The sequence below is a fragment of the Bubalus bubalis genome, chromosome 13, assembly GCF_019923935.1.
Source record: "Bubalus bubalis isolate 160015118507 breed Murrah chromosome 13, NDDB_SH_1, whole genome shotgun sequence".
NCBI classification, from domain to species: domain Eukaryota; kingdom Metazoa; phylum Chordata; class Mammalia; order Artiodactyla; family Bovidae; genus Bubalus; species Bubalus bubalis.
In genome coordinates this window covers 10983442-11006159 of record NC_059169.1, presented here as the reverse complement: position 1 = coordinate 11006159, position 22718 = coordinate 10983442, and the positions used below count along the sequence as shown (strand labels likewise).

Here is a 22718-nt window from a genome sequence, read left to right as displayed (position 1 = left end):
TGTCTCCATGCTGCTGCTGCTAAGGCGCTTCAGTCGTGTCCAACTCTGTGCGACCCCATAGACGGCAGCCCACTAGGCTCCTCTGTCCCTGGGATTCACCAGGCAAGAGTACTGGAGTGGGTTGCCATTTCCTTCTCCAATGCATGAAAACGAAAAGTGAAAGTGAAATTGCTCAGTCGTGTCTGACTCTTAGCGACCCCATGGACTACAGCCTACCAGGCTCCTCCGTCCATGGGATTTTCCAGGCAAGAGTACTGGAGTGGGTTGCCATTGCTTTCTCCATCTATCTTCATAAGGTGTCACAAAGACCAATGGCTGTTTTTGACAATGGCTTTAAGCTATCTGTGAAATTAACACAATACAAATCTGAAAGTACACAGTAAATGGTATTGAATCGACCATTAAGATTAGTTTTCTTACAGGATAAAATCTGAAAGTGAGTAAGGTAAGGCTTTAAAAGAAAGTATTTCCAGGATATAAAGCCTAATAAAAATTTTAAGTATGACCCATCATATACCATTTCATTTCTTTAGTTGAGTTATCAAATGTGGAGTCATTGCTAACATAGGTACTGTCTTGAGGTAGTTGAGGGATCCAGTAAAGCAAATCTGAGCTGGCAGATGGGTTACTGTACTTGGGGAGGCCGTGCTACTTGTAAAGAAAGTGTTAAGTTGCTCGGTCGTGTCTGACTCCGTGCAGCCCCGTGGACAGAGGAGCCTGGTGCGCTATTGTCCATGGCATCCTCCAGGCAAGAATACTGGAGTGGGTTGCCATTCTCTTCTCCAGGGAATCTTCCTGACCCAGGAATCGAACCCAGGTTATACAGAGGTATTTCTATTTGGTCACAAGAGTCAGACCATGACTTAGTGACTAAACAACGATAATGTAAAGAATCCTGGTGACTGTGAAGTTCATGATTTTCCATTTTACTCTCCATCTTAACAAGGCAAGCCACAATTACACCCCCACTGCACATCCTCCGTACCCTTCCTGGTAACCAACCCACTGAAATACAGATACAGGGTACTGCCAACTTCTGTATAAACAAGATACCATCCCCTAGGGACCCAAAAAAGCCAAGCCTATTTGCATAGATATATATATATTTTTTTTTTTAACTCTCAAGAAGCATTTAGCAAGTGGACCCTCTTTCCATATGAGATCCTTGTCATGTTCCTGGGCAGTGGCCCTTGAACCCTGTGCTGGCTGCTTGGGAAGAGCTTTCATTGCCTTCATCACCATCATCATCATAAGGCTTTGCTCCAAAATCTTCCTGCTGCTAGTTTCCTCTTCCCTGTAACTTTTGCTGAGAGTTCACGGTGAGCATTGAAGGACATACTCATAATTGTGTAGCATCTAGCTCTTTATTCAAAAACAAGTTTCTTGAGATGAAAATTTATGACTCAGAAAAAAAAAAGGTTATTATCGAGGAGGTAAAGCCTAAGATTGAAAGAAACATGAATTGAAATGTTATACAAAAAAAAAAAAAGAGAGAAAGGGAATATTACAATATTAACATTTCTACACTGGCAATATACAATTTTGATAGTCTTTTTTTCTTTTTTTGAATTATTGGTGAGGAACATTAATGATTTAGTTTTTTGTTAACACAAAACTTTTCTTTTTACACTGAGATTTATTAAAATACCCTCCCTTTTAAAGGTATACTGTTTCATTTACAAATGAGAATTTTGCTGAATGTTGTTCTTGAGTGTAAATATATATATATATATATATCAGTTTACTTCCAAGTTGGAGGTGAGAAATAGTCCCCAGTGAAAGGAATTCAAAAGAATCCTAATTGGAAATCTAACACTTGTTATAAGAAAAGTCTTGCAAAGTTCAGTATACAGTCTACTTTGGTATAAATCCAAGACTCCTTTCCTTTTTACTTTCCATTTAAAGACTTGGAATGTATCATCATTTGAGTTTCTGTCATTTCACGTGAGTTTTCTTCAGGGGCTGACCTCACAGCACTGGAAATTGATACACTGACTTGACGTTTCAACATCTTCATGACCTTTCTCTTGTACCCTTTACATGCAAAAAAATATATAAAAGGGTCCATGCAGCAGTTGAAGTTCATCAGACATACTGTAAAGTGCAGAGATATCTGGAATGAATGTCTTTGGCTACATTCCAGGAGACCAGGAAGACGAAGCTTCTTGATCATGTGTTGAATAATTGCAACATGATAAGGTGTGAAACATACAACAAACACAACAATTATAAAAATAATTGTGTTGAGAGCCTTTTTGTTGACCCCAGATTTCTCAGTTAGCGGGTTCTGTTTGGCAGTTTTAAAGAGCTTGCAACAGATTTGAGAATAGCAGATAAGAATAATGACAAGCGGAAGTACGTATCCTATGAAACAGGCACCAAGCAGAATCCAGGGGAGGGATTTGGTTTCCTCAAAGTTTGGATATTCCATGCATGTAGTCCTTTCAGCCTCCTGTTTTGACATAGGGTTTATGAGTAGTGGGAGTGTTTGACCAAATACCAGAATCCAGACAAATATGCAGATGCATTTTGCGTGTTCAATTCTTTTTATCTTATTGTACCGCAGGGGGTGCACCACAGCAAAGAACCGGTCAATGCTCAGGCAGGTCATGAAGTTCACACCTGCGTATGTGTTGATGTAAAACACAAGAGCGGTTATCCTACACAGGGCATCGCCGATTCTCCAGTCAAAGCCCAGCGCATAGTAGGCTATCCGTGTAGGCAGAGCCGTGGTAAAAAGTATATCCGAAATCACCAAGTTGGTTGAATAGAGAGTGGTAGAGTTGATTTTTTTCCTGTTTTGAATAATGACAATCAAGGCCAGTAAGTTTCCCACAAGCCCAATTATGAAGACGATGCTGTAATGCAGTGGCATGAGGATCCTGGCTGTGTGGCGGTGGGCATAGAGATCACAGTCGCTTTCCAGAGAAGCTGCAGAGGGTGTCGTAAAATTGTCCATTTTTATATCCATCAGTGGTGTTCAGGGTCTCTAAGAAAACCAAGAAGGGCATGTTTTATTAAAAGCATTCTCTTAAATCTCCTGCATTGGCAGGCAGGTTCTTCACCACTAGTGCCACCAATTTGTGGGATACAACTAAAAGTTCTGATTATAGGGAAATTTGTAGCTTTAAAGACAAATATTAAAATAAAGATTGACAATCGAAAAAAAAAATTACAGCATTTTTAGGGACTTCCCTGGCAGTCCAGTGGTTAAGACCTGGGGCTTCAATGCAGGGACCACAGGTTCCATTCCTGGTTGGGGGACTAAGATCCCACATGCTGAGCACTGAAGCCAAAAAAAAATTTTTTTTTTTTTAATTTTAGAAGTTTTAAAATATAAATAAAACAGAAAGCATATTTAACTAAAAATGATATAAACTAACTCCTTGAGATCTAACTTAAAATGTCAAAATTTATATAATTTTCAAAAATGTGTATGTAATGTGGTTACATACTATATTATAACAGGAGGAGCAGAGACTGAAATTTCTGTTTTTACTCTTAAAATTTGGTCATTTTGGCAAAGCTCTGGCAAAGGAAATAGAACCATTTAAATAGGGCAAATGTATTTTTGTGACAAGGGACTGCACTAACTTTTTAAGCAGAAATTTCCCCTTTGTTTTTTTGGATCATTATCTGGTAAAGAGTAAAATCACGTAAAGCACCCCACACTTCAGAAAGTGTAAAACTTTGCTTTTAAATTGAATATCAGTTGGACTTTTTTTTTTTTTTTTCGTCAAATGCATATCACTGCCAGGAAATGAAATCAGTCACACATTTATGTAGTGAAATACGAACTTACCACAGTGGTCTGATTTGTGTTAACCCAAAAATTATGAGAAACAAGCTAAGGCCTTTGTTAGGAACTGAAAGTTAGGTTTTCTTTAAGAAAAGAAGAAGAAGACCATGACCACGACAACCATGACAAAAACAACAAAAAAAAGAAGAAAAAGAAACAAAAAGAGAAAGAAAAAAGTGTTTTGAGGGGAGAATTTTAAATTAGTGTTAAAGTGTATCATTCTGCAGGTGCCCCACTGACGTGTGCAGTGTTCATTCTTACATGTGCAAACAGCAGGAAAAATTACACACGTGGTATTCTGTGTTCTGTTTTGTTCATTTACTATGTTCATGTATCAGGGTAGTCTGTGTTCTTGTCATATGTGTAGATCTTATGTAGACATTTAATATGTATTCTGAAGTGTTCCAGCGGTAATGCATAATTTGCTTCCTTACATCCTTGATGAATACCTGGATTTTTTCTACCTCTTTTCTTATTATAAATAATGTCTAAGATGGAGAGTGAAAAACTCCTACAATAAAAATCCATATATGAGGATGAACTTCAATAAAACTAAGAAACAGCAGAGCAGTAAATTCTGTGAAGTTTTTTCTTTTTTTATGGTCATACTACATGGCATGTGGGATCTTAGTTCCCCGACCAGGGATTGAACTCGAGCCCCACTACATTGGAAGTGCGGAAACTTAACCACTGGACTGCCAGGAAAGTCCCCTGTAAAGTTATTTTTAGAAGGAAAATAATTTTGTGATAGGTCTCTATGCATAAAATCTCATCTGAAAGTCACTGTAACTGAGGGAGAAGTCAGTATATCTAGTAATGATGGTACTGTATGTTAAAGGGAAGAGCTCTGTTTCTAGCCTTATCAAAGCACTGACTAGACATCTGCATCTCCAACTGCTGTGTTAAATGAAGTGGAGGCTCTGTAACAATCTCTGTAACGATCTTAAAACAGCGATACCGACAGAACAAGGCGGTTCTGAGAGGACTGTACTAATGTCATAGGTGTGTATTACCTACAGTGCTGATAGGTTAATCATGAAAATATAGGACTACAACCTAAAGCAAATGGGAGCAAAAAAGGAAATAGAACTTTTTATTAGTCAAGGGAAGACAAAAAAGGAGACTCTGGGAAAAAGCAAAGGATGAAAATGGTAGGTAGAAAAAATAAAATAAGAAGATAGGAAATGTGACACGACAAATTTAAATACATTGATGTGAAAAAGTGTTAGTCGTGTCCGACTCTTTGAGACCCCGTGAACTGTAGCCTGCCAGGCTTTTCTGTCCATGGGATTCTCCAGGCAAGAATACTAGAGTAGAATTTGGTGTATGACTCAGGGAACTCAAACCAGGGCTCTGTGACAACTAGAGGGGTGGGATAGGGAGGGAGGTGGGAGGGAGGTTCCAGAGGGAAAGAATACACACACACACACCCCTATGGCTGATTCATGTTGATGTATGGCAGAAACCAACACAACATTGTAAAGCGATTATCCTTCAATTAAAAATAAATTAAAAAAAAATACTGGAATGGTAGCCATTCCCTTCTCCAGCAGATCTTCCCCACCCAGGAGATCGAACCAGGTCTCCTGTGTTATAGGCAAATTGTTTACCAGATATCTGAGCCACCAGAGAAGCCCCAAAAAGTTGAAAGTGAAAGTGTTAGTCGCTCAGTCGTGTCTGACTCTTTGTGACCCTGTGGATTATAGCCCACCAGGCTCCTCTGTCCATGGAATTCTCCAGGCAGAAATACTGGAGTAAGTAGCCATTCCCTTCTCCAGGGGATCTTCCTGACCCAGGGATCGAACTTGAGTCTCTTGCATTGCAGGCACATTCATTACCATCTGAGCCACCATTGAACTCACCTCTTAAAAGACAGAGACTATCAGTTTGGATTTTTAAAAATCCAGCCATATACTGGTAGCTCAGTAAAGAATCCACCAATGGAAAGCTAGACTAGCAATATTAATATCAGAAAAAAATAGAATTCAAAACACAATCAATAATAGAAACAAAAGAATTCACTACACACGTTCAAAGGAATAGTTCAGGAACATAAAAATAATCATAAATTTTACATGTAACAGCAAGATTTGACAGAATTTAAAGGAGAAATTGTCAAATCCACAACTGTAATGGGAGAGTTTAACACATTTTTATTACAATATGATAGGTAAAAGGAGAAGATTAACCCAACAGGACTTAAATGCTAACAGAATTTGTGCTTCAAGCACATTCGAATTCTTTGCAAGTTTGACCTTTTACTTGGTTATGAGATGTGTCTCCAAAGTCTCGGAAAATCATTAGCAAGCAGCTCACACCCCTTGTGAGTAAGGACTCCCTGGTGGCTCAGGTGGTGAAGAATCCGCCCACAGTGCAGGAGGCCTGGGTTCAATCCCTGGGTCAAGGAGATCCCCTGGGGAAGAAAATGGCAACCCACTCCAGTATTCTTGCCTGGAGAATCCTATGGACAGAGGAGCCTGGCAGGCTACAGTCCATGGGATTGCAAAAAGTCAGACATGACTAAGCAACTAACACAGTATAACACAACAGCAGCTCACATTCCTTGTGAGTAGTACAGTACGACTAAATTAGAAATTAAAAATAAGGTAAAGAATCAGTTTGGACTCTAGAAATATATTTTTCTAAAAAAAAAAGAAATTTATTTTTCTAAGGAACTTATGGGTTAAGAAATCACAATGCAGATTTTGAAGTTCTCACAACTAAAGGACAAAAATCTTATAAAACGGTAGAGTGGAGCGTAGCTAAAGAGTTAACCCAAAATTGATGCAAAGCCTTGAAGGCATTTATTTCTTTAAAAATTGAAAGTAGCCAAGTTAAATATGGGGTCGCATAGAGTCGGACACGACTCAAGTGGCTTAGCAGCAGCAGCAGCAAGTTAAATATGTAGCTCAAGAAGCTAGAAAAGAACTGAGTTTGCCCCCACCCCCAAAATAGAAGAAAATAATAAAAAATAAATGGAGTTATTGATGATTAGAACTCCAAACAAAACCCACCCAGTAAGTATGGGCTTTATATTTTGTGTGTTTTGGTGGGGAGGGGGGAATGGAGTGATTCTTGAAGGGGAAATCGTGGAATTGCAATTATGAAATAAAAATAGAAGAAACTTTATTCATTAGAATGAAAAGCAACTTTGCAGAAACTGAGTCTGGACATAGGTAGAAATTCCAGGCACAGGTTGCAGGAACAGGCATCAAGAGCTACCTTTAGTTTTTGAATTTTTGTGAAAAAATTTTTTTCTGAAAATCTCAACATTTAAATTTTATTTTGAGGAATCTTCCAAAGTAGGTTCCTGGGAACTGCCTTTGAAATACACGGTGGGGGAAAAAACCAACACTGTGGAGTCTACTAATCTTCCATATGAATAATAATGGTTGTAGAGGTTAGGAAAGTTACACTGACTCTGAGAATGTGTCACTGCCCACCAGTTGTGAAAGCACGGCCAACCGCTTCACTGAGTGAAGTACAGCATCCAGTAGCATCCATCAAAAATAAAGGTCTTTTGATGGATGAAACACACAAGGCAGTGTTTTCAGAACATTTTATCCTAAGGAAAAGATGTTTAAAACAGTGTCAAATTTTAAGTGTGAAAGTTTGCAACCAAATCAGATGTCCATCATTAGGGAATTGGTTAGTTTATGGCCCTATAGTGGAATATGCCAGGACACGGCCACTGAAAATGGTTACATAGATGCCTGTTTCCAGACGGGGAATAACGTTAAGTAGGGAAAGCAGGTTCCATGTCAGGCCACTTTTTGGAAAGAAGAAAAGCAGCTATTTACACACACATCCATGCGTGGACACAGAGGCCAGCACATCATTTTGTACAAGTAAATTTTGAGTTTCATTCATACCTTTTCAATTTTAACACCGAATGTGAATTAACTTACGGAATGAGTAAATAGGTGAATACTTCCCTTTTAATGTGAGTAAAAATTTACAATTCAGCTCTTCTTGCCAAAGCTTGTCCTCTGACCTGCGTTTCAGAGCTCACCCTGAGTGTTCTTTATTCAGATTCAGGCCTGAGTTGTTGCTGGGTGCCTACCTTAAGTCCGATCTGGAAGACCCCTCCCAGCTGTCCTGGAAGCCAGGTGTGGCCAGCACCTGCCTACTCTGCCCTCGAGGTGACCCCTCTCAGAGAAGGTAGAGGACGCACTGGATTCTTCTCCCTCCCTACCTGGCTTCCAGCCTCCTACCCTGTCCAGCGCTCGGCAGTGGTAGCCGCTCCACGCTGCCTCTCAAGAACCGAGAGTCTGTGGTTTCAGGGTGGTCGAGGTGTCAGGGCCGTCCTCACCTGTGCACAGACAGCCGGCGCACACGTGGCCTAGCTGCTCCGGAGCGGGCGGCCAGTTCTTCCAGCAGAAGCCGTTCCAGGAGAGGCGCCTTCCCAGGTCGAGGCCAGGCCGGTGGATGCTGCGTCATAGAGCCCTGAGGGGAGACTGCAGAGAGGCCCCGTCCCGAGTCAGAGAAAGGCCCTTGCACAAGGCGGACGTGCACGTGGGCTGACCCAGAGGCTCTCGGGTAAAGGGGAATGTGGGCTGTTTTGGAATGTGTGCGTTTGGCTCTTTAGCAACCTCTGGAAGGTCGATTCCATCGGTCAGCAGCTCTAGTATTATACTACCTTTGGTGGTGTTTACCCAGTGTTATTATTAATGCTATAGTTTTAGTCCGTTTTATCTTTTTCAAATTGAGAGAAAAATCCTTTCACATATTTGACTGTTATCCTGTTCCCTGTATCAGGCAATCCCAATTTATTATCATATTCCCTCAGAAACCCTATTTTGTCCCTTCCTTTAATCCTTTTAGGATTCAGGATTACTTTCCTGAACCTTGACTTACTCCATGCTTTTATTCAGGAAAAATGGCTTTCTAGTGCCCCCTCCATCCGCCAGATCCTGAAAATTCAGACATGATACTTTTAATGTCCAAGGACCTAAACCTGATGACGAATGGATGTTGGGAATGTGCTCTTGTCCGAATGAGGTGTTATATCATTGACACACCCAGGTTCTGCTTGCTCTTTGCATTACAGTGCTCCTTTATCAACCTTTGCATTGCAAATTCCCCTTTTAACTGTTTCTAATCCTTCCTCTTTTAGTCATAACCAAATCATTCCTTTCTTTACCTCTTTGTTTAATTCTAGACTGAATTTTAAACATTTTTCATAATTGTTAAGACAACAGCATCTGACATGTTACTGAGGTTAGATATACTGAGTCGTACTTGAAAATCCCATGGCTTGTCCTTTTACTGCCTTGAGAAAAGCACAAAGAAATGCTTACTCTAAATCTTTTTTCCTTAGAGTACTTGAACCTCTAATAGTCAGAATTTCATTGTGATGCTTTCTGATGAAAAGACGCGCCATGTCGCTAAGCTATCCCCTGTGCCTTACGCCAGAAAGGATGAGGGGCGCAAGCCTTGCCCTGAGGGCGCAGATGTACCTGGGCTGCGGGAAGTGTGGGTCCTTATTCAGGTTCCACCCAAGGAACCACAGGGCAGCCATCTGTGCCAGTCCTCTGAAAGTTTTTCTTATTAAGCAAAGGAGGCTTGTCTCAGTTTTATCTCTGTCACTCAATATCGATCCTTTTAACTTTACTGTTACCCTAACATATAACAGCAAGTTCTTCCACAGCAAAATATGAATATCCTCCAAAGTATTTTCACTTACATTTTTGGGAGTGGGCCTGTGTGTATGGTTTTCTGTAGATTGGTTTCCTTACTAATTAGAGTGGTGAGCGTTTCTTAAGACACTATCATCTCATTTTTGCATAACCGGACATGTTGACATGAACTGTCGAGTTCTTTCTAGCCACAGAAAGGAAAAAATAAAAAGCCCCCTCAAAACTCATTTATTAGTATTTCAGAAAACTGTCCAAGAGCTAATGTGGTTTGTACTCTAGAAATATTTACCCTGGATACCAACTTGGAGGCAGTTGTGGTTTTTTTCCACAGGGTACTGATACATACTTTCTGCAATCTCAGCTTACTTGCTTGGATAATTATTATCTTAGCTTTTATTTGTGGCAGAAGCAGAATAAAGTCTTCATTATATTCAAAGATCTAGTAAATGTTAGAATACTGGCTTTTTTTTTTTTTTTTTAAGAATACTGGCTTTTAGAGTTTAGCTCTACGATTCCTGAAATGCCACCTTTACCCCTAATACGTATTCACTTAATAATCATCAACACTTAAAATGAGAAGGGCTTAATCTTTTAGTAATTTTTGTTTAATTTCAGGCCTTAGCAATGAACTGAATGGGTCAAAGCATGCTAACAGGATCATTGCTAAGAGGTGACTTCTCTATGAGGTGAAGTCTGCTCAGGACTGTGTTTACACATCAAGATGATCTGAGTCAAAGTGCCCACAGTGGCCTGCACCAGAGAGGAAGTTCCTGGAGCACGCTCTGAAAACAACCCGGGGAGCCCCAGAGTGGACATGCAGATGCAAATGATATTTGTCTATTGTTAAATGATGTGTGCTGTCTGATCCGGTTCTTTGATTTCTGTTGATACACTGTCCTTTGGTTATTTTGTTGAAGAGGGCTAAGATTGAGGAAAGATTTCTAAGTGGGAGAAAAGAAAGTCCCTGGGAAAGGAGTGGGCAGAGAAAGGCTCCGGACTCAAAGGGACAAGGATTCTGTCTCCTGGGGAAACAGATGTTTCAGGACAGTAGGCTGAGGCTGTTCAGCGCCTCTGAGGACAAATGCTCGGGCTTCCCAGGTGGCGCTCGTGGTAGAGAACCCGCCTGCCATGCAGGGGACACAAGAGACGTGGGCCCAGTCCCTGGGTCGGTAAGACCCCCGGAGGAGGGCGTGGCCACCCACTCCAGTATTCTTGCCTGGAGAATCCCATGGACAGAGGAGCCTGGCGGGCTGCAGTCCATTGGGCTGCAGGGTCAGACACGACTGAAGCGGCTTAGCACGCATGACAACAGACATACTCCATGGAAGAAAGAAATCACTGTTGCTTTCTCCAGTTACCCTGTTTTTATACATATTTGTCAGGGGCTTGGAAAAGACTCCGTGTTCTGGAAGCTGAGTGAACAGGGACATCTGAACCTGGTCCAGTGTCACACACACCGGCGCCTGGCACTCAACCAGGGATGTTTTTCACCGGCTTCAAGGTGAGAAACCACTCGAGCAGCTGTGTGTCCCCACTGCCCTGCAAAATTTAGGCATGAATCACGTCTGACTCTTTTGCAACCCTTTGGACTACAGCCCGCCAGGCTCCTCTGTCCATGGGATTTCCCAGGCAAGAACACTGGAGTGGGTTGCCATGCCCTCCTAAAGGGAATCTTCCCGACCCAAGGTTTGAACCTGCATCTCCTGCATTAGCAGGCAGATTCTTTACCACTGAACCACAAGGGAAGCCCACCTTGCAAAATAGGAGCAGGAGAGTCATTCCTGATTGTTATTCTGATTGTGGAAAGAGCCCCAAGGCACGGACGGTGGTGAACAGCACAGGCCCAACCTTGCTTCCCTCCGCTGGCGTGGCCAGGCGCCTGTTCCAGGGCCACTCTGAACCGCTGTGATAGTCAGTCCACACCCGATAACCTAGTCAAAGAAATCTTCCTATGCTCTCAGGGGTCGTTCCCCCCACCCCTCACCACCCCAACCGACTTTGAGTCCTGAGTTGGTAGCCGTGTCCAAGATTGATTCTAGGGGAGGATATACAGGGAATATCGTCCAGAAAGCAGGCTGATAGTTGCCTCCGTGTCTCCGAGGGAACCCCCCCGCCCCCAATGCTCCGGAGTGTGTATGTCAGGAGTCTTGTCATCTGCGGTCAGTGTGTCTGAGGGCAGCTCTCCTCCCTGCCTCCCGGGGAGCTCGCTTGCTTTCTCCGGTCTGTGGAAGGGTGACCCTGCGGCTGACCCCAGGACACAGTCTGGTCCTGACCGCCTCCCGGTAGGTCTGCCCAGGGTCAGGTACAGGCCAGTGCGTGGGGTGCATCTTCAGAAACAAAAAACACCCCATTGTTGGCTGGTCTGTCCTTTCCTCTTTGTGCCTCCGTGGTGTCCTGAACCCCATGGAGACGCTGCACCTTCTGTAAACACCTACGTCAGAACTGATGGGAAAGTGAAAGGTGCCTGACCTGTGTTACCTGCTTAAACACCCACTTGCACATTTGGGGTTTTATATAATCTGGCTATTTTTCTCTCACATTTCACTGATTATTTATTCCTCCTGTGGCTTTTTGGCAACTTGAATACTGACTCAAATGATATGAAGGTCTTCAGAGATGAAGACAGAAGGAGGTAATAGCACTGAGGACTCGAAATATGTGGCATATTGTTTAGCAACTGAAAGAAAAAAAAATTCCCACCCTGATACACTTTTCAGTGTAAGGAAGACAAGACCATTTCCATGTGGCATGATGGGACCTATGTGCAAGATAATCAACTGCATAAATATATGTATATAAATATATAAAGACTCCTTATAAAGAAGGGCTGAGTCAGTATTAACCTTTATCTCCTGAATCCAAAATGTTTCCAGAAGTAATAGGTACCTTTTCTCCTTAAAGTCTGAGGGAGTTTGAAATTTTGCATTTCATATCTATTATCTCATAGAAATTAGTCAGAAACATTACATATCCTTATTTTATGGATAAAGGGAATTCCAGAGAGATTAGATCTCTTGCTCAGGGGTCCTCTTTGGCCACCTCATGCGAAGAGTTGACTCATTGGAAAAGACTCTGATGCTGGGAGGGATTGGGGGCAGGAGGAGAAGAGGACGACAGAGGATGAGATGGCTGGATGGCATCACTGACTCGATGGACGTGAGTCTGGGTGAACTCCGGGAGTTGGTCATGGACAGGGAGGCCTGGCGTGCTGCGATTCATGGGGTGACAAAGAGTCGGACACGACTGAGTGACTGATCTGATCTGATCAAGGGTCCTCCCCCCAGGACAGGTGCCGAGCCAGGGGCCACGCAGGCGCCCAGGCCTCCGCATCCTCCAACACCCCCTGCCTCCTGCCAGGCAGCGGTTCCTGGGCCTTCAGCCTGCTGTGCCCCTCCTCCCTGCCCCCTGCACTCACCCGTCTGTCTGTCTGTCTGCCTGGGTGCAAGCCGCTGCCTCTGCTCTGCTGGCCTCGAGCCGCCCTCACTTCTCTCTGAAGCTGCAGCTGCAGCCCGCGCTGGCTCACACGGTGCCCTCTGGCCCCGGGCAGACTGCACGCTGTCTGTGGTGACACATAGTTTCCTTCGTGATCGGGCTCCGCTTCCCTGTTTAGCTGGATCTCTGTCCGTCTTCCCTCCCGTGACCTCGAGCTCAGGCCCTGCTGGAATAGCCTGTTGATACCCTGTGTTCTCTCCCAGCTCTCTTCCTTTCTGATCCTCTTCCTTCTCTCTGGCGCCTTCTTGGCCCCGGCCTGCATCCTCCACTCCTGCTTTCTTTCTTTCAGGCCTTTGTTCAAAATCAGCTGCTCCTGGAGGCTTCCCTGATTCTGTCCTGTCCTCTCCTTCCTCGACAGCCCCCGCCCGCCCTGCAGACAGGCAGCGTGGGGCGCCCTCGCCAGGCCCTGCGCCCTGGACTGGCATCTGTGCTGTTTTTTTGTTTTGTTTTGTTTTTCCTGTTTCCTGCTAGCCTGTGAAGTCCTGAGAGTGGGGGCTGCTGTGTTGTTAATTTGGCGTTATCTCCAGCCGGCCCATCATTGGTGCTCAGTAAATACCCATTAAGGAGTAGCAGAGTCCCAGCTTTCTTGATCCTCAGTCGGAGTTTCTTTATTAGACTACAGGGTGCGTTTGATGAATAAAAGTAGCCAGTAGTATGCAGCATAGATTGTGTCCCAGGCAGTGCCCTGGGCTCCCTAGGTATATTCACCCTGACTCTCACAGAGCTTTCCCAAATCCTTTGCCAGTGGTGAAGCAGATGAAATAATGCCAAGGAACAGAGCGCTTACGAGTCTTGCCTCAAGACACAGCTGTTAAGTGTCAGGATTTACTCCTGGCAGATCGGCTCCAGGAATGACATTCAGCGTAATACATTTTAGCCCCCGCTCCTATTTCCAGCCTGATCTGATGTTATTGGTAGGAAACAAGTAAAATAGGAAGACATCTCAGAACTTTTAACACATACCAGTTCATACACCTGGCTGAACCAGAGGGAAGAGAAGGGCTGGGGAGATGGGACAAGAGAGGGAAGGAGAAGAATAAGTTGCTATCAATAAGGAGTTCATTAATTTATTTGTAGCATATTTTAGCGCAAGTAAAAGTTTCATAAATGAATTTAGACTTTACTGGCTTAAAACAGGATGTCTATGAAAACAGTTTGGATTGAAATTTCCACCAAGAGAAGGTGAATACTTAGGATGGCTCTTACGCTTGTTAAGTATTTGCAGATATCTAACAGAATATTTTTATTTCTCTGTTCAGGCTTTCCAGATACCACAAGGATCTTTGTCACCTCTTGTTTTTAAGGGGATTTTCGCATGTTAGTTATTTTATCTGCCATTGAATCCCTGTGTTTTACAAGCGTCTTGGGAGGCTGGGAAGCTGTATGGACTGGGGGATACTACACATCCTTAGCATATACACAACCAGGACCTTTTAGCAGCTGCAGGAGGCCCTGAACCGTAGCAGAGAGACTGCTGTCCCTGCCAAACTCCTTTACTGGGTGGGGAGCTCTTTTTTTAGTTGTAAACTTTTAAAGGATACCAATTTTATCTCATTTTATCCCCTAGAATGTTTCAGATCTGGCCAGCTGCAGATAGCTAATCAATGCCTATGGAAAGCATAAATATATAAAAAGTCATAGAGTGACCTGAGTTGATATTTATTCCATTAGATGACTGGCCATGTTACTGAGAAGCTCTTAGAAGCCAGTTGAAAGTAATTTATCAAAGGCAATCCCACCACTCACATGATACGTGAGCCCAGTGAGTGAGGATGCTTTCTGGAGCCGTGTTCTCTTTGCAGCGTCATGTCCAAGAACTACGATTAACCCCCCAAGAGAAAACATGCACTGAAATCCTAGCAGATGCAAAGTCCAGGCAGGCAGCACAGTTAGGTGTATAGACATCCATAGACTTAGTCTCCATGTGAAATATTCTCTAAAGATCTCAAAATAAGTTCAAGAAGAAGAAAATGCCCACAGAAGTGGTAGGGCAGGGAAACTTTGCCTATTGGATTCATCCTTCAGTGGTTTAATGGGCAGAGGGAGGAGAGACCAAGGCTAGCAGGCAGTTTTCCGGTGCTTTCTATGACAACCAATATTATATAGCACTTATTATGACACCCAAGGACCGGGCAGTATGGTTACTCCCCATTTTACAAGTGAGGCAGATGAAGCCCGAGAAGCAACATGTCCAGGGTCACGCAACTGGTAAGTAAGAGAGCCCAAGCCTGACTCCAGAGCCCATGCTCTTAACCACCATCCTATATCGCACTTAGAGCAAGACCCTCCCCCTCAAAAAGCACACCCTCCTTTAGAGGAAGTCTCTGCACAGCTTACATGTTACCAAGAGTTTCTGTCACCTCCGTTCCCAACCTGGACATAAATATCGGCAGTTCACTGCACCTAGTTCATTGTTTTGTGATATTTTTTATGCATACAGAAGTTCTAGGAAGAAAATACCGAGCTGTGTTTAGCCTTTCTGATCCTCAGATAAACATAAAGCAAACAAGCGCTGTTCCTTTTTCACTTATTAGATTAACAGTTTATATTTAGAAATAAAATACTCATGTTGTCAGAGAAGCAGTGAAGCCCAGACTGTCTGCCACTGGTGGGAGAGTAAATATTTCTGTAAACTGAAAAATATCCATTTTAATTAAAGTTCTTTTTTTTTTTAATGTGTACCCTTTGCTCCAGGAATTTGACTATTGAGATTCTATCCTGAGAAATAATAGAAAGTATAAAAGTAGAGAAGTAACAGAAATACAGGAAAGACTTTTATGTACATAGATCTGTGGTCAAATAGTAACATGTACTGACTTTTCAATCGTGCTGAATAACTTCATCACAGGACATCTAGGTGTAGAAATGCTCCATTCTACAATAACTTTGTTAGTTTCCTTCATAAAGTCTCCTGAAATACTGGCAGTATTTGCTGATTACTTGATACTGTTTTTCGTAATTGTGAGTTCACACAGAAATACGAAGTAAGCCCTATTTTTTTTGGCAAAGATATTTCTGGCCCGATTCACTGCCTTCACCTAGCTTAATATCAGCTTATTAGAACTGCCAGTCACCAGAGAGTCTCAACTGTATTAATGGTAAGATTTCTGATGTTAGAAATGTTTATAGCTTTTTGTTACAAAGATTCTTTACCTTTACTTTAAACCTTAACTAGACTTTCAAAGTTTTTCTTAACTTACAAGAATTTGTTGAAAAAAGCAAAATATCTGTTACTTACCTCTCAGTGTCTTGTTGGGGCCCCTGTGTGGCAGCAGTCAGTATTCGCCCAAACTGAAGTAGGTTAACCTTGGCATGTTGTTTTAAGGGAGATTACCAGACATCCTTTTATGGTGGTGGCTTTTTTTTTCTGTCACCCTGTGACTGAGCATAGTAGTGATCAGTTAGCCTCATGTGTGCGTGTGCACTTTTTTTTAATGGGAAGTGAAATTTTTCTGTTAGTGATTCTTCTTTTTTTTTTTTTTTAGAAAAGGGTTATCCAAAAACCCCTTGGAATTTATGAGTTGTTGATATCTATGGAACTTTATAAATTTTTCTATCAAGATTTAAGTTAAAAAAAATTCTTTGGAAGAGACTGAAGAAATAAACCGTAACCGGGGGGGGGGGGGGGGGGGGGGGGGAAGGAATATAGCTACTGATGATGTTGTATCCATATTATGTGTGAAGTATGAGTGTTAACATGTTTTAAGGGAAAAATGTCAATTTTGCCAATTGTGTCTGGAAACTTGGTGCAGGGAGTAGTTTACTCATTCTGTATCTTATCAGCAGCTTAATGAGAAAGAAATAGAAGTTTCTGTGGTGAGTGGAGGAAAATGCTCTTTTGCATGTGTATAATGATTAGTTGGTGTTTTTAGGCAGGGGACCAACCGACTGGATCAGTGACTTCATGAACCCATGTTAACAAGGGAGAGATTGAAGGGGGCATCTTACAGCTACAATCACCTGTTATGCACACAGACCTGTGCTGTTCACCTTCGAGTTTTAATCGACTCAGTTTAAACCAACAGTGTCACATGGATATCAAAATGCAAATTGATTTACAGGCTAAATTAATGGAAATAGAGCTCTCAGAATACAAGAGATGATCTAGCCATTCTCAGTGAGCGCAGGAAACTGCATTTTGCCAAGGCATGGATGACCTAGAGCCTGCCCAGGAGGTGTAGGCTCGGTCCCAGGTCTTAGGAGAAAAGATTGAATGAACTGAGCATGTCCAGGCTTGGCAGGGATGTGATCATTATCTTCATGATCACGGTAAAGGGTTTAGGTTGCATGTGTCAATCTTCCTAACTCCAGAGGGTAAAAGGAAGGCATGTAAGAGGAGGTCACAGGAGACAGCTCTCAAATCAGAATAGGAAAGCAGTTCTCAAAAGTTGGGATCATTTTTTTTAAAAAAAGGGCATGTTGCCTTTTGTTTTTGTGTGCTCAGTCATATCCAACTCTTTTGTAACCCCATGAACTGTAGCCCGCCAGGCTCCTCTGTCCGTGGGATTTCCCAGGTGAGGATACTGGGGTGGGTTGCCATTTCTTTCTCCTGGGGATCTTGCTGACCCAGGGATCGAATTGGAGTCTCCTGCACTGGCAGGAGGATTCTTTACCACTGAGCCACCTGGGAAGTCCATCTCTTCTGTAGGTGCTTGCATAAACCAGGTGTCTGTTTGGAGGGATGTTGTAGAGAGAATTGAATCATTTGGTAGGGATTTGTGACTCTGTGCCCTCAGAGACCCTTCCATTCCAGGATTCTGTCAAAGTGCTGAGGACTTTTAGCCTCTCAGTATTATTCCATTGAGGTTATTATAAGCCCTACCGTGCTGAAGATGCATAGAGAAATGTTGTCAAACAGAAGAGTAACACTCACCTCAGTTCTTTGGGACTCCATGCCACTATGTAAAATAAAAGTACTGAACTAAATGATCACCAAGGTAACTCCTAGTATAAAAATTCTCTGAGGGGGAAATACAGAGATTTTATGATTTGATTGGTCAATGTGATAAACTTTTACAGAACTAGTTCCTTTAAAACTTGGTTTGAATACTCCTTTATACCATGAAATTTTTGAACCTTGTTTAATGTCCCTGGATATGTTCCATTGTCTCCTGGTTTATAGTCTGTGGGAACTTGAATAGAATTTGTATCCTGTTGTGTGAAATTTGTATAGATCTTAATTATGTTGAGTTGTTCATAGTGCTTTTCAGATCTGCTGTATCCTACTTTTCTGTCTATTCATTCTATTAATTTTTGACAGTTTGATGTTTAAACTACAACCAAAAATCTTAATTTTTCTACTTACAAAATAATTGTAATATATAGTAAAACTATATGTAACTTTGTTCTGTATTTTCCAAATCTCCTGTAAATATGTTATCATGCTTCATAATTTAAAAAGTAAAAAAGAAGGGAAAAAAGAAAAAAAAATTGGATCGAAGAAGCCTTGAAGAAGACACTGTTGAGAAGTTTTTCAATTTGTTGAAAAGCCATCCTGGTGGGGTTTTTGTCTTTTAATTTTCAAAATAATTTTTGATAAGTAAAGCATTTTTATTTTATGAACGTATCTAGGTAAAGTAAATGTTCTAGCAAACTGGATTTCCCCTCTTTTTGGTATTAGAGTAGTCACGTGTATAAAGAAGAGGTGACAGGGTAATTGTCCTTTGAGATGCTGTTGATGTTTACTATCAGATAGTTTCATGAGTTCACAAGCCTTATTTTTATTGTTGAAAGTTACCAGGATTTCTTTAGTTGTACTATAAAAGTGGAGTCACTGTCCTTTTTCCATAGAAAATATAGGATGGACATCTGTGACCTGACCTGAGTGCTTCTATTTTATTTGTTCTGTCAAGCATAGTTGTGAGTATATAGGAGATACTCAACAAATGTTAGTGACATTAGTGAATGAATCCTTTATATCGTGTATTCCTTTCTGTACTTCGGCCCTGTATGCTTAAACCACATTGGGCTTCCAGAAGTTAGCTGTTCTCAATATGAAAAGGTCAAGCTGAGTTACTGTTGACAGTATAAAGAACAAATGTTGTTGTAAAATAAGGAAAAGAGAAAGACTGGTCAGTGACTAATAACACTCAGTGTGTATAGAAATAGCAGTGGAAATTTTCTACACAGCAGCCTGTACCACACCATGGTCTGAAATACATGCTTTTGTATATTGGGTAGGTGTAGTTTAGTATTTAGTCATCATTTAAAACTATATAGTGATGAATAACTTCTAAGGAATTTTGAAACTTCTTCTGTTGGTATGTAAGATATGAACTGTGGTCATTAAAATTCCTATCAATATTTCTTAGTTTACATTGAAATGTACCCTCAAGTAAGAACTCTGCTTCAGATGTTTTGTTATACCTTCACTCTTTACATTTTATTGCTAAATGTAAACAGAAGACCTTCTATAAATTGAGTACCTAAAGACATGTTCCTTAGTCAGAAACTTCAAGTGCAACCAAAATAGGGTTTTCTTATTATTACCAAGAGAACAATAGGCCATAGTTTGAATGTATCTATAAAACTGTATGTTTTAATCCCATTAAAAATAATAAAGCAAGAAAAGGGACTTTTAAAAACAAAAGGCAAATCCTGCTGTATGGTTTTACCATTTTAAAGAGAAATTCATTTATTCAGCAAGTACCAATAGAAGAAGTTTCAGAGTGCTGCCATCTACCTCATTTTCAACATGTGTTGGCTTTTTGTTTTGTTTAAGAGTAGAAAGGACAGTGGATGATTTTTTAATAACATATTCTCTATCAAAGATGGGAAAATGTTCTAGAGGGACCTGTTGTTTCCACAGAAATGGTAATGAGAACATTTCTTTGTGGAAGTGAAAAGTAGTTCTTGCATTTTTCTTATGATGCAATAATTTCTTTGTGTGATGCCACTCGTCCAAAATACGAGGAAATAAAAGACTAATTAAATTAACCAGTGTTTAATGAAGAATGTGTGTTACGTGTGTGCCAAACCACAGGACTCGCTCATGTCTGCTGCCTTACCCTGGTAGGAATGTGTGTCTGCAATCCTGGAGCTAGTTCCTTGAGGTTAGGGGCTGCTTCCTACTTAGAGGTGTTGATGGAGCTCCTGTACCTGGCCTGCTGCCTCTCGCACAGCGCCCAGGTGATTGATTCATTGATTCACTCAAACAGTGAAACTGGGGTAGCTTCAAGGGCAAAGGAGAGCGGCTCACCACCAGGAGGGTTGGAGAAATCACTGGGGAGAGGAGCTGAGCTCTGTCGTGCACCATAAGCGTAAGTTTCCTAAGCAGAAAGGTGCGACGCTTTTGTGTTGAAAGAATAACCTGCATCAGTGAGTAGTCAGCAGAGGCTGAGGTGCCCAGGGAGCATCTGGACGGGGACGGGGTGAGAGGGGATGGGCCAGATCAGGGGAAGGGGAAAGGGGATGGTCGTAGGAAACCACACTGGTAAGAAAGAATCACAGGGTTTGCTAGTTCATGCTGATGTTTGAAATTTCCTCTTTGGATACTGGGAGCCTGTGGAAGGAAGGGTTTTAACCAGGGGTGTGACATGATCAGAACTGTGGGGGAAGAAAATACTGTTGGCAGTATTAGGAGATGGATTCAAGAGAAGCAAGTCTTCATGTCGCAACACGTTTGTGACTTTTGAGTATGTCAAGTTGAAGGTATCAGATCGAATTTCATAGCCAAGGTGAGGGGACAGTCAGACAGCTTGGGGACTCACTTCATTTTTTTTTAGTTGAAGGCGTAGAAGGGCTTAGGATTATACAGAGAGAGACTAGAGCAAAGAGAAACGTCTCCAGTGGAACCCTGGAGAAGGTAGAAGAGAGGTGGAAGAAATCGTGGGTAAACCAGCAAGAAGCAGGGTTTAAGACAAAATCAGGAAGACATTTGAGAAAGGGAGGACAAGAGCGCAAGCCTTGTCAAGTGCTACAGTGAAATGTAATCGGACAAGTCTGACATGAAGATTTTGCATTTTGCCATGATGAATTGTAACGTTTCTTGATTTTGGTTTGTCTCGCTTCTTTCATCAGATTTCAAGTCATTCATGAAAAGAAAACATAGCATCAGCTTTACATTTTCTCACAGTGCTGATAGTTCATTAGTAGATGCCAAACCATTACTTTGCAATCGCTTTGGGAGAGTTAACAAAGATTAGATAGAGTTCTCATAAAATATTATATATACGTACAAATTATTTTGGATGTGTTGTACATATAGAAACCAACTTGTGTATCTAAGATCTTGTTTTCAGACTGAAATAAAACGATAAGCAGTGTTACTTCAGATATTCATTTGCCGTTGGTGTTGTAAATTGAGCATTACACCATAGTGATTTTTTTTTTATTTGTTTGCATAGCCTGGCACCTGTGTTTGCTCTCTTTGTACCATTTTACTGCTCCATCCCAAGAGTCCAAGTGGCACATATTCTGGGCCCGTTGTCCATCACAAACAAGACACTGATTTATATATTGGGACTACAGGTACAGTATACATTTTTCTGTTCACATTTCTTTAACCAGGATCTGTCTCTCTCTCTCTCTCTCTTTTTTTTTTTTTTTTTTTTTGGTCTTTTTCTCATTTGATCTCCTTGAAAAACAAAGTTTTTTTTTTCCCATAAGTTTGGCTTCATGATCTGTATCAAAAGTTCAAAGGAAGTGTTACAGAACGAGAACATCAAGGTATATAAGGTACTAGAATACTTTCGTAGCCTTTAGAAATCTGATAAGCGCTTTCACTGTAATTTGTATTGGTGGAAAATATTTTAATTTTGTTGTACAATTGCATGTAAGTACTTTTTCAAAAATCGCAGTATGAAGCGGAAACGTGAGAACAGTCCAGAGGCGGAACGTGGAAAGCCACTGCCAAAATTGATTCATTGAATACAGAGTCACAAATAAAGCTCTAAAGCAGGAAGCAGATAGGCTTTGCCAGCCTCATGACTCCTATGCCGCAGCAGGCTTGATTGCACTGTCGCCTTTCGCTACATGGTTTTACCCGATGGCCATTAGTGGACTTACCATTTGACTTAAATCGAAAAAGATCGTCTTTACCAACATTCAGTGAATATTGATTGCTCTCTGCTAGGCTCCAGGCCCGGGAATAGAAGATACGTTTGATTTTCAGTTTTCTACCTGTAGCATTACACCTGTCACTTTTCTTTCACTCACACCTTTTAATGTAAACTTTTATTCTGCTGTTTCCTGTGGTACCATATGTAGCTTGGCCTTTTGATCCGTCACTACTCATAACATTCCTTATCCCACACACATCAGACCGGATGCCAGCGGCACTGTACAGGGCCCTCCTCCCTCCCCTTTTAACCTTTAGCATTTCCTCCACCTTCTCTTGTCTGCTCTGACGTGTTATCAATGGCCCATCTGGGGTGGGCGTTTCCTTACCACTTTTACAACCATTTTTCATGAAATATGTTTATTCCTCATCTCTCAGCCTACGTAGCTTTACACTCCCCTTTGTCCTCTCTAATACTCTTATAACCTAAGATCCCATTTCCATGTTTTACTCTTATTACTAGGGTTTTCAGTGGCGTGCTTAATTCTTTTTAAGATGTTCCAACAGAAGGCAGAATGCAGTGGTCGCAGAGTCCCCTGGACCAGGGGCAGAGACCCAAGTTCCAGTTCTGACATGGCATACGCAAACTTGATACTTGGGTCCGGTCATGGAAGCCTCTGGTCCTCATGTTGGCTCCAGTTAGAGAGCAGCTTTGAGGGTAGAAGACCTTGTTTCATTACCTGTAGAGCAGGGATTCAGTGCAGCACTGTGGCAAGTCTTTGGAGCCAAG

The 22718-nt window shown here is 41.8% G+C and overlaps 2 protein-coding genes across 7 annotated transcripts in view; one reads left to right on the top strand and one right to left on the bottom strand.

Annotated features, from left to right (window-relative positions):
- Positions 1-22718, top strand: part of UBAC2 (UBA domain containing 2) — a 170310-nt gene that overhangs the window by 84021 nt on the left and 63571 nt on the right. For both annotated transcript variants that reach the window (XM_045162547.1, XM_006043896.4), the window contains exon 5: positions 21276-21399. In XM_045162547.1, the coding sequence (XP_045018482.1) occupies positions 21276-21399 (124 nt within the window). The remainder of the gene's footprint in view (positions 1-21275; positions 21400-22718) is intronic.
- On the bottom strand, positions 324-16292 carry LOC102400905 (G-protein coupled receptor 183). 5 transcript variants are annotated; one of them, XM_006043892.4, is made up of 3 exons: positions 16169-16292; positions 8112-8256; positions 324-2989 (listed from the first exon to the last, which is right to left on the bottom strand). In XM_006043892.4, exon 3 carries the CDS (start codon positions 2969-2971, stop codon positions 1889-1891), a length of 1083 nt encoding a protein of 360 aa, XP_006043954.3. In that variant the 5' UTR covers positions 2972-2989; positions 8112-8256; positions 16169-16292; the 3' UTR covers positions 324-1888. The 5 variants fall into 5 exon arrangements, with proteins under 5 accessions (XP_006043954.3, XP_044783041.1, XP_044783040.1 ...); XM_044927106.2 differs by lacking the exon at positions 16169-16292 and adding an exon at positions 12854-13846 and having other exon boundaries at positions 7995-8256; XM_044927105.2 differs by lacking the exon at positions 16169-16292 and adding an exon at positions 12854-13844.

What these genes read in the sequence shown, in the direction of transcription:
- LOC102400905 (XM_006043892.4), bottom strand. Translation starts at nt 2,971, where the DNA reads ATGGATATAAAAATGGACAATTTTACGACACCCTCTGCAGCTTCTCTG.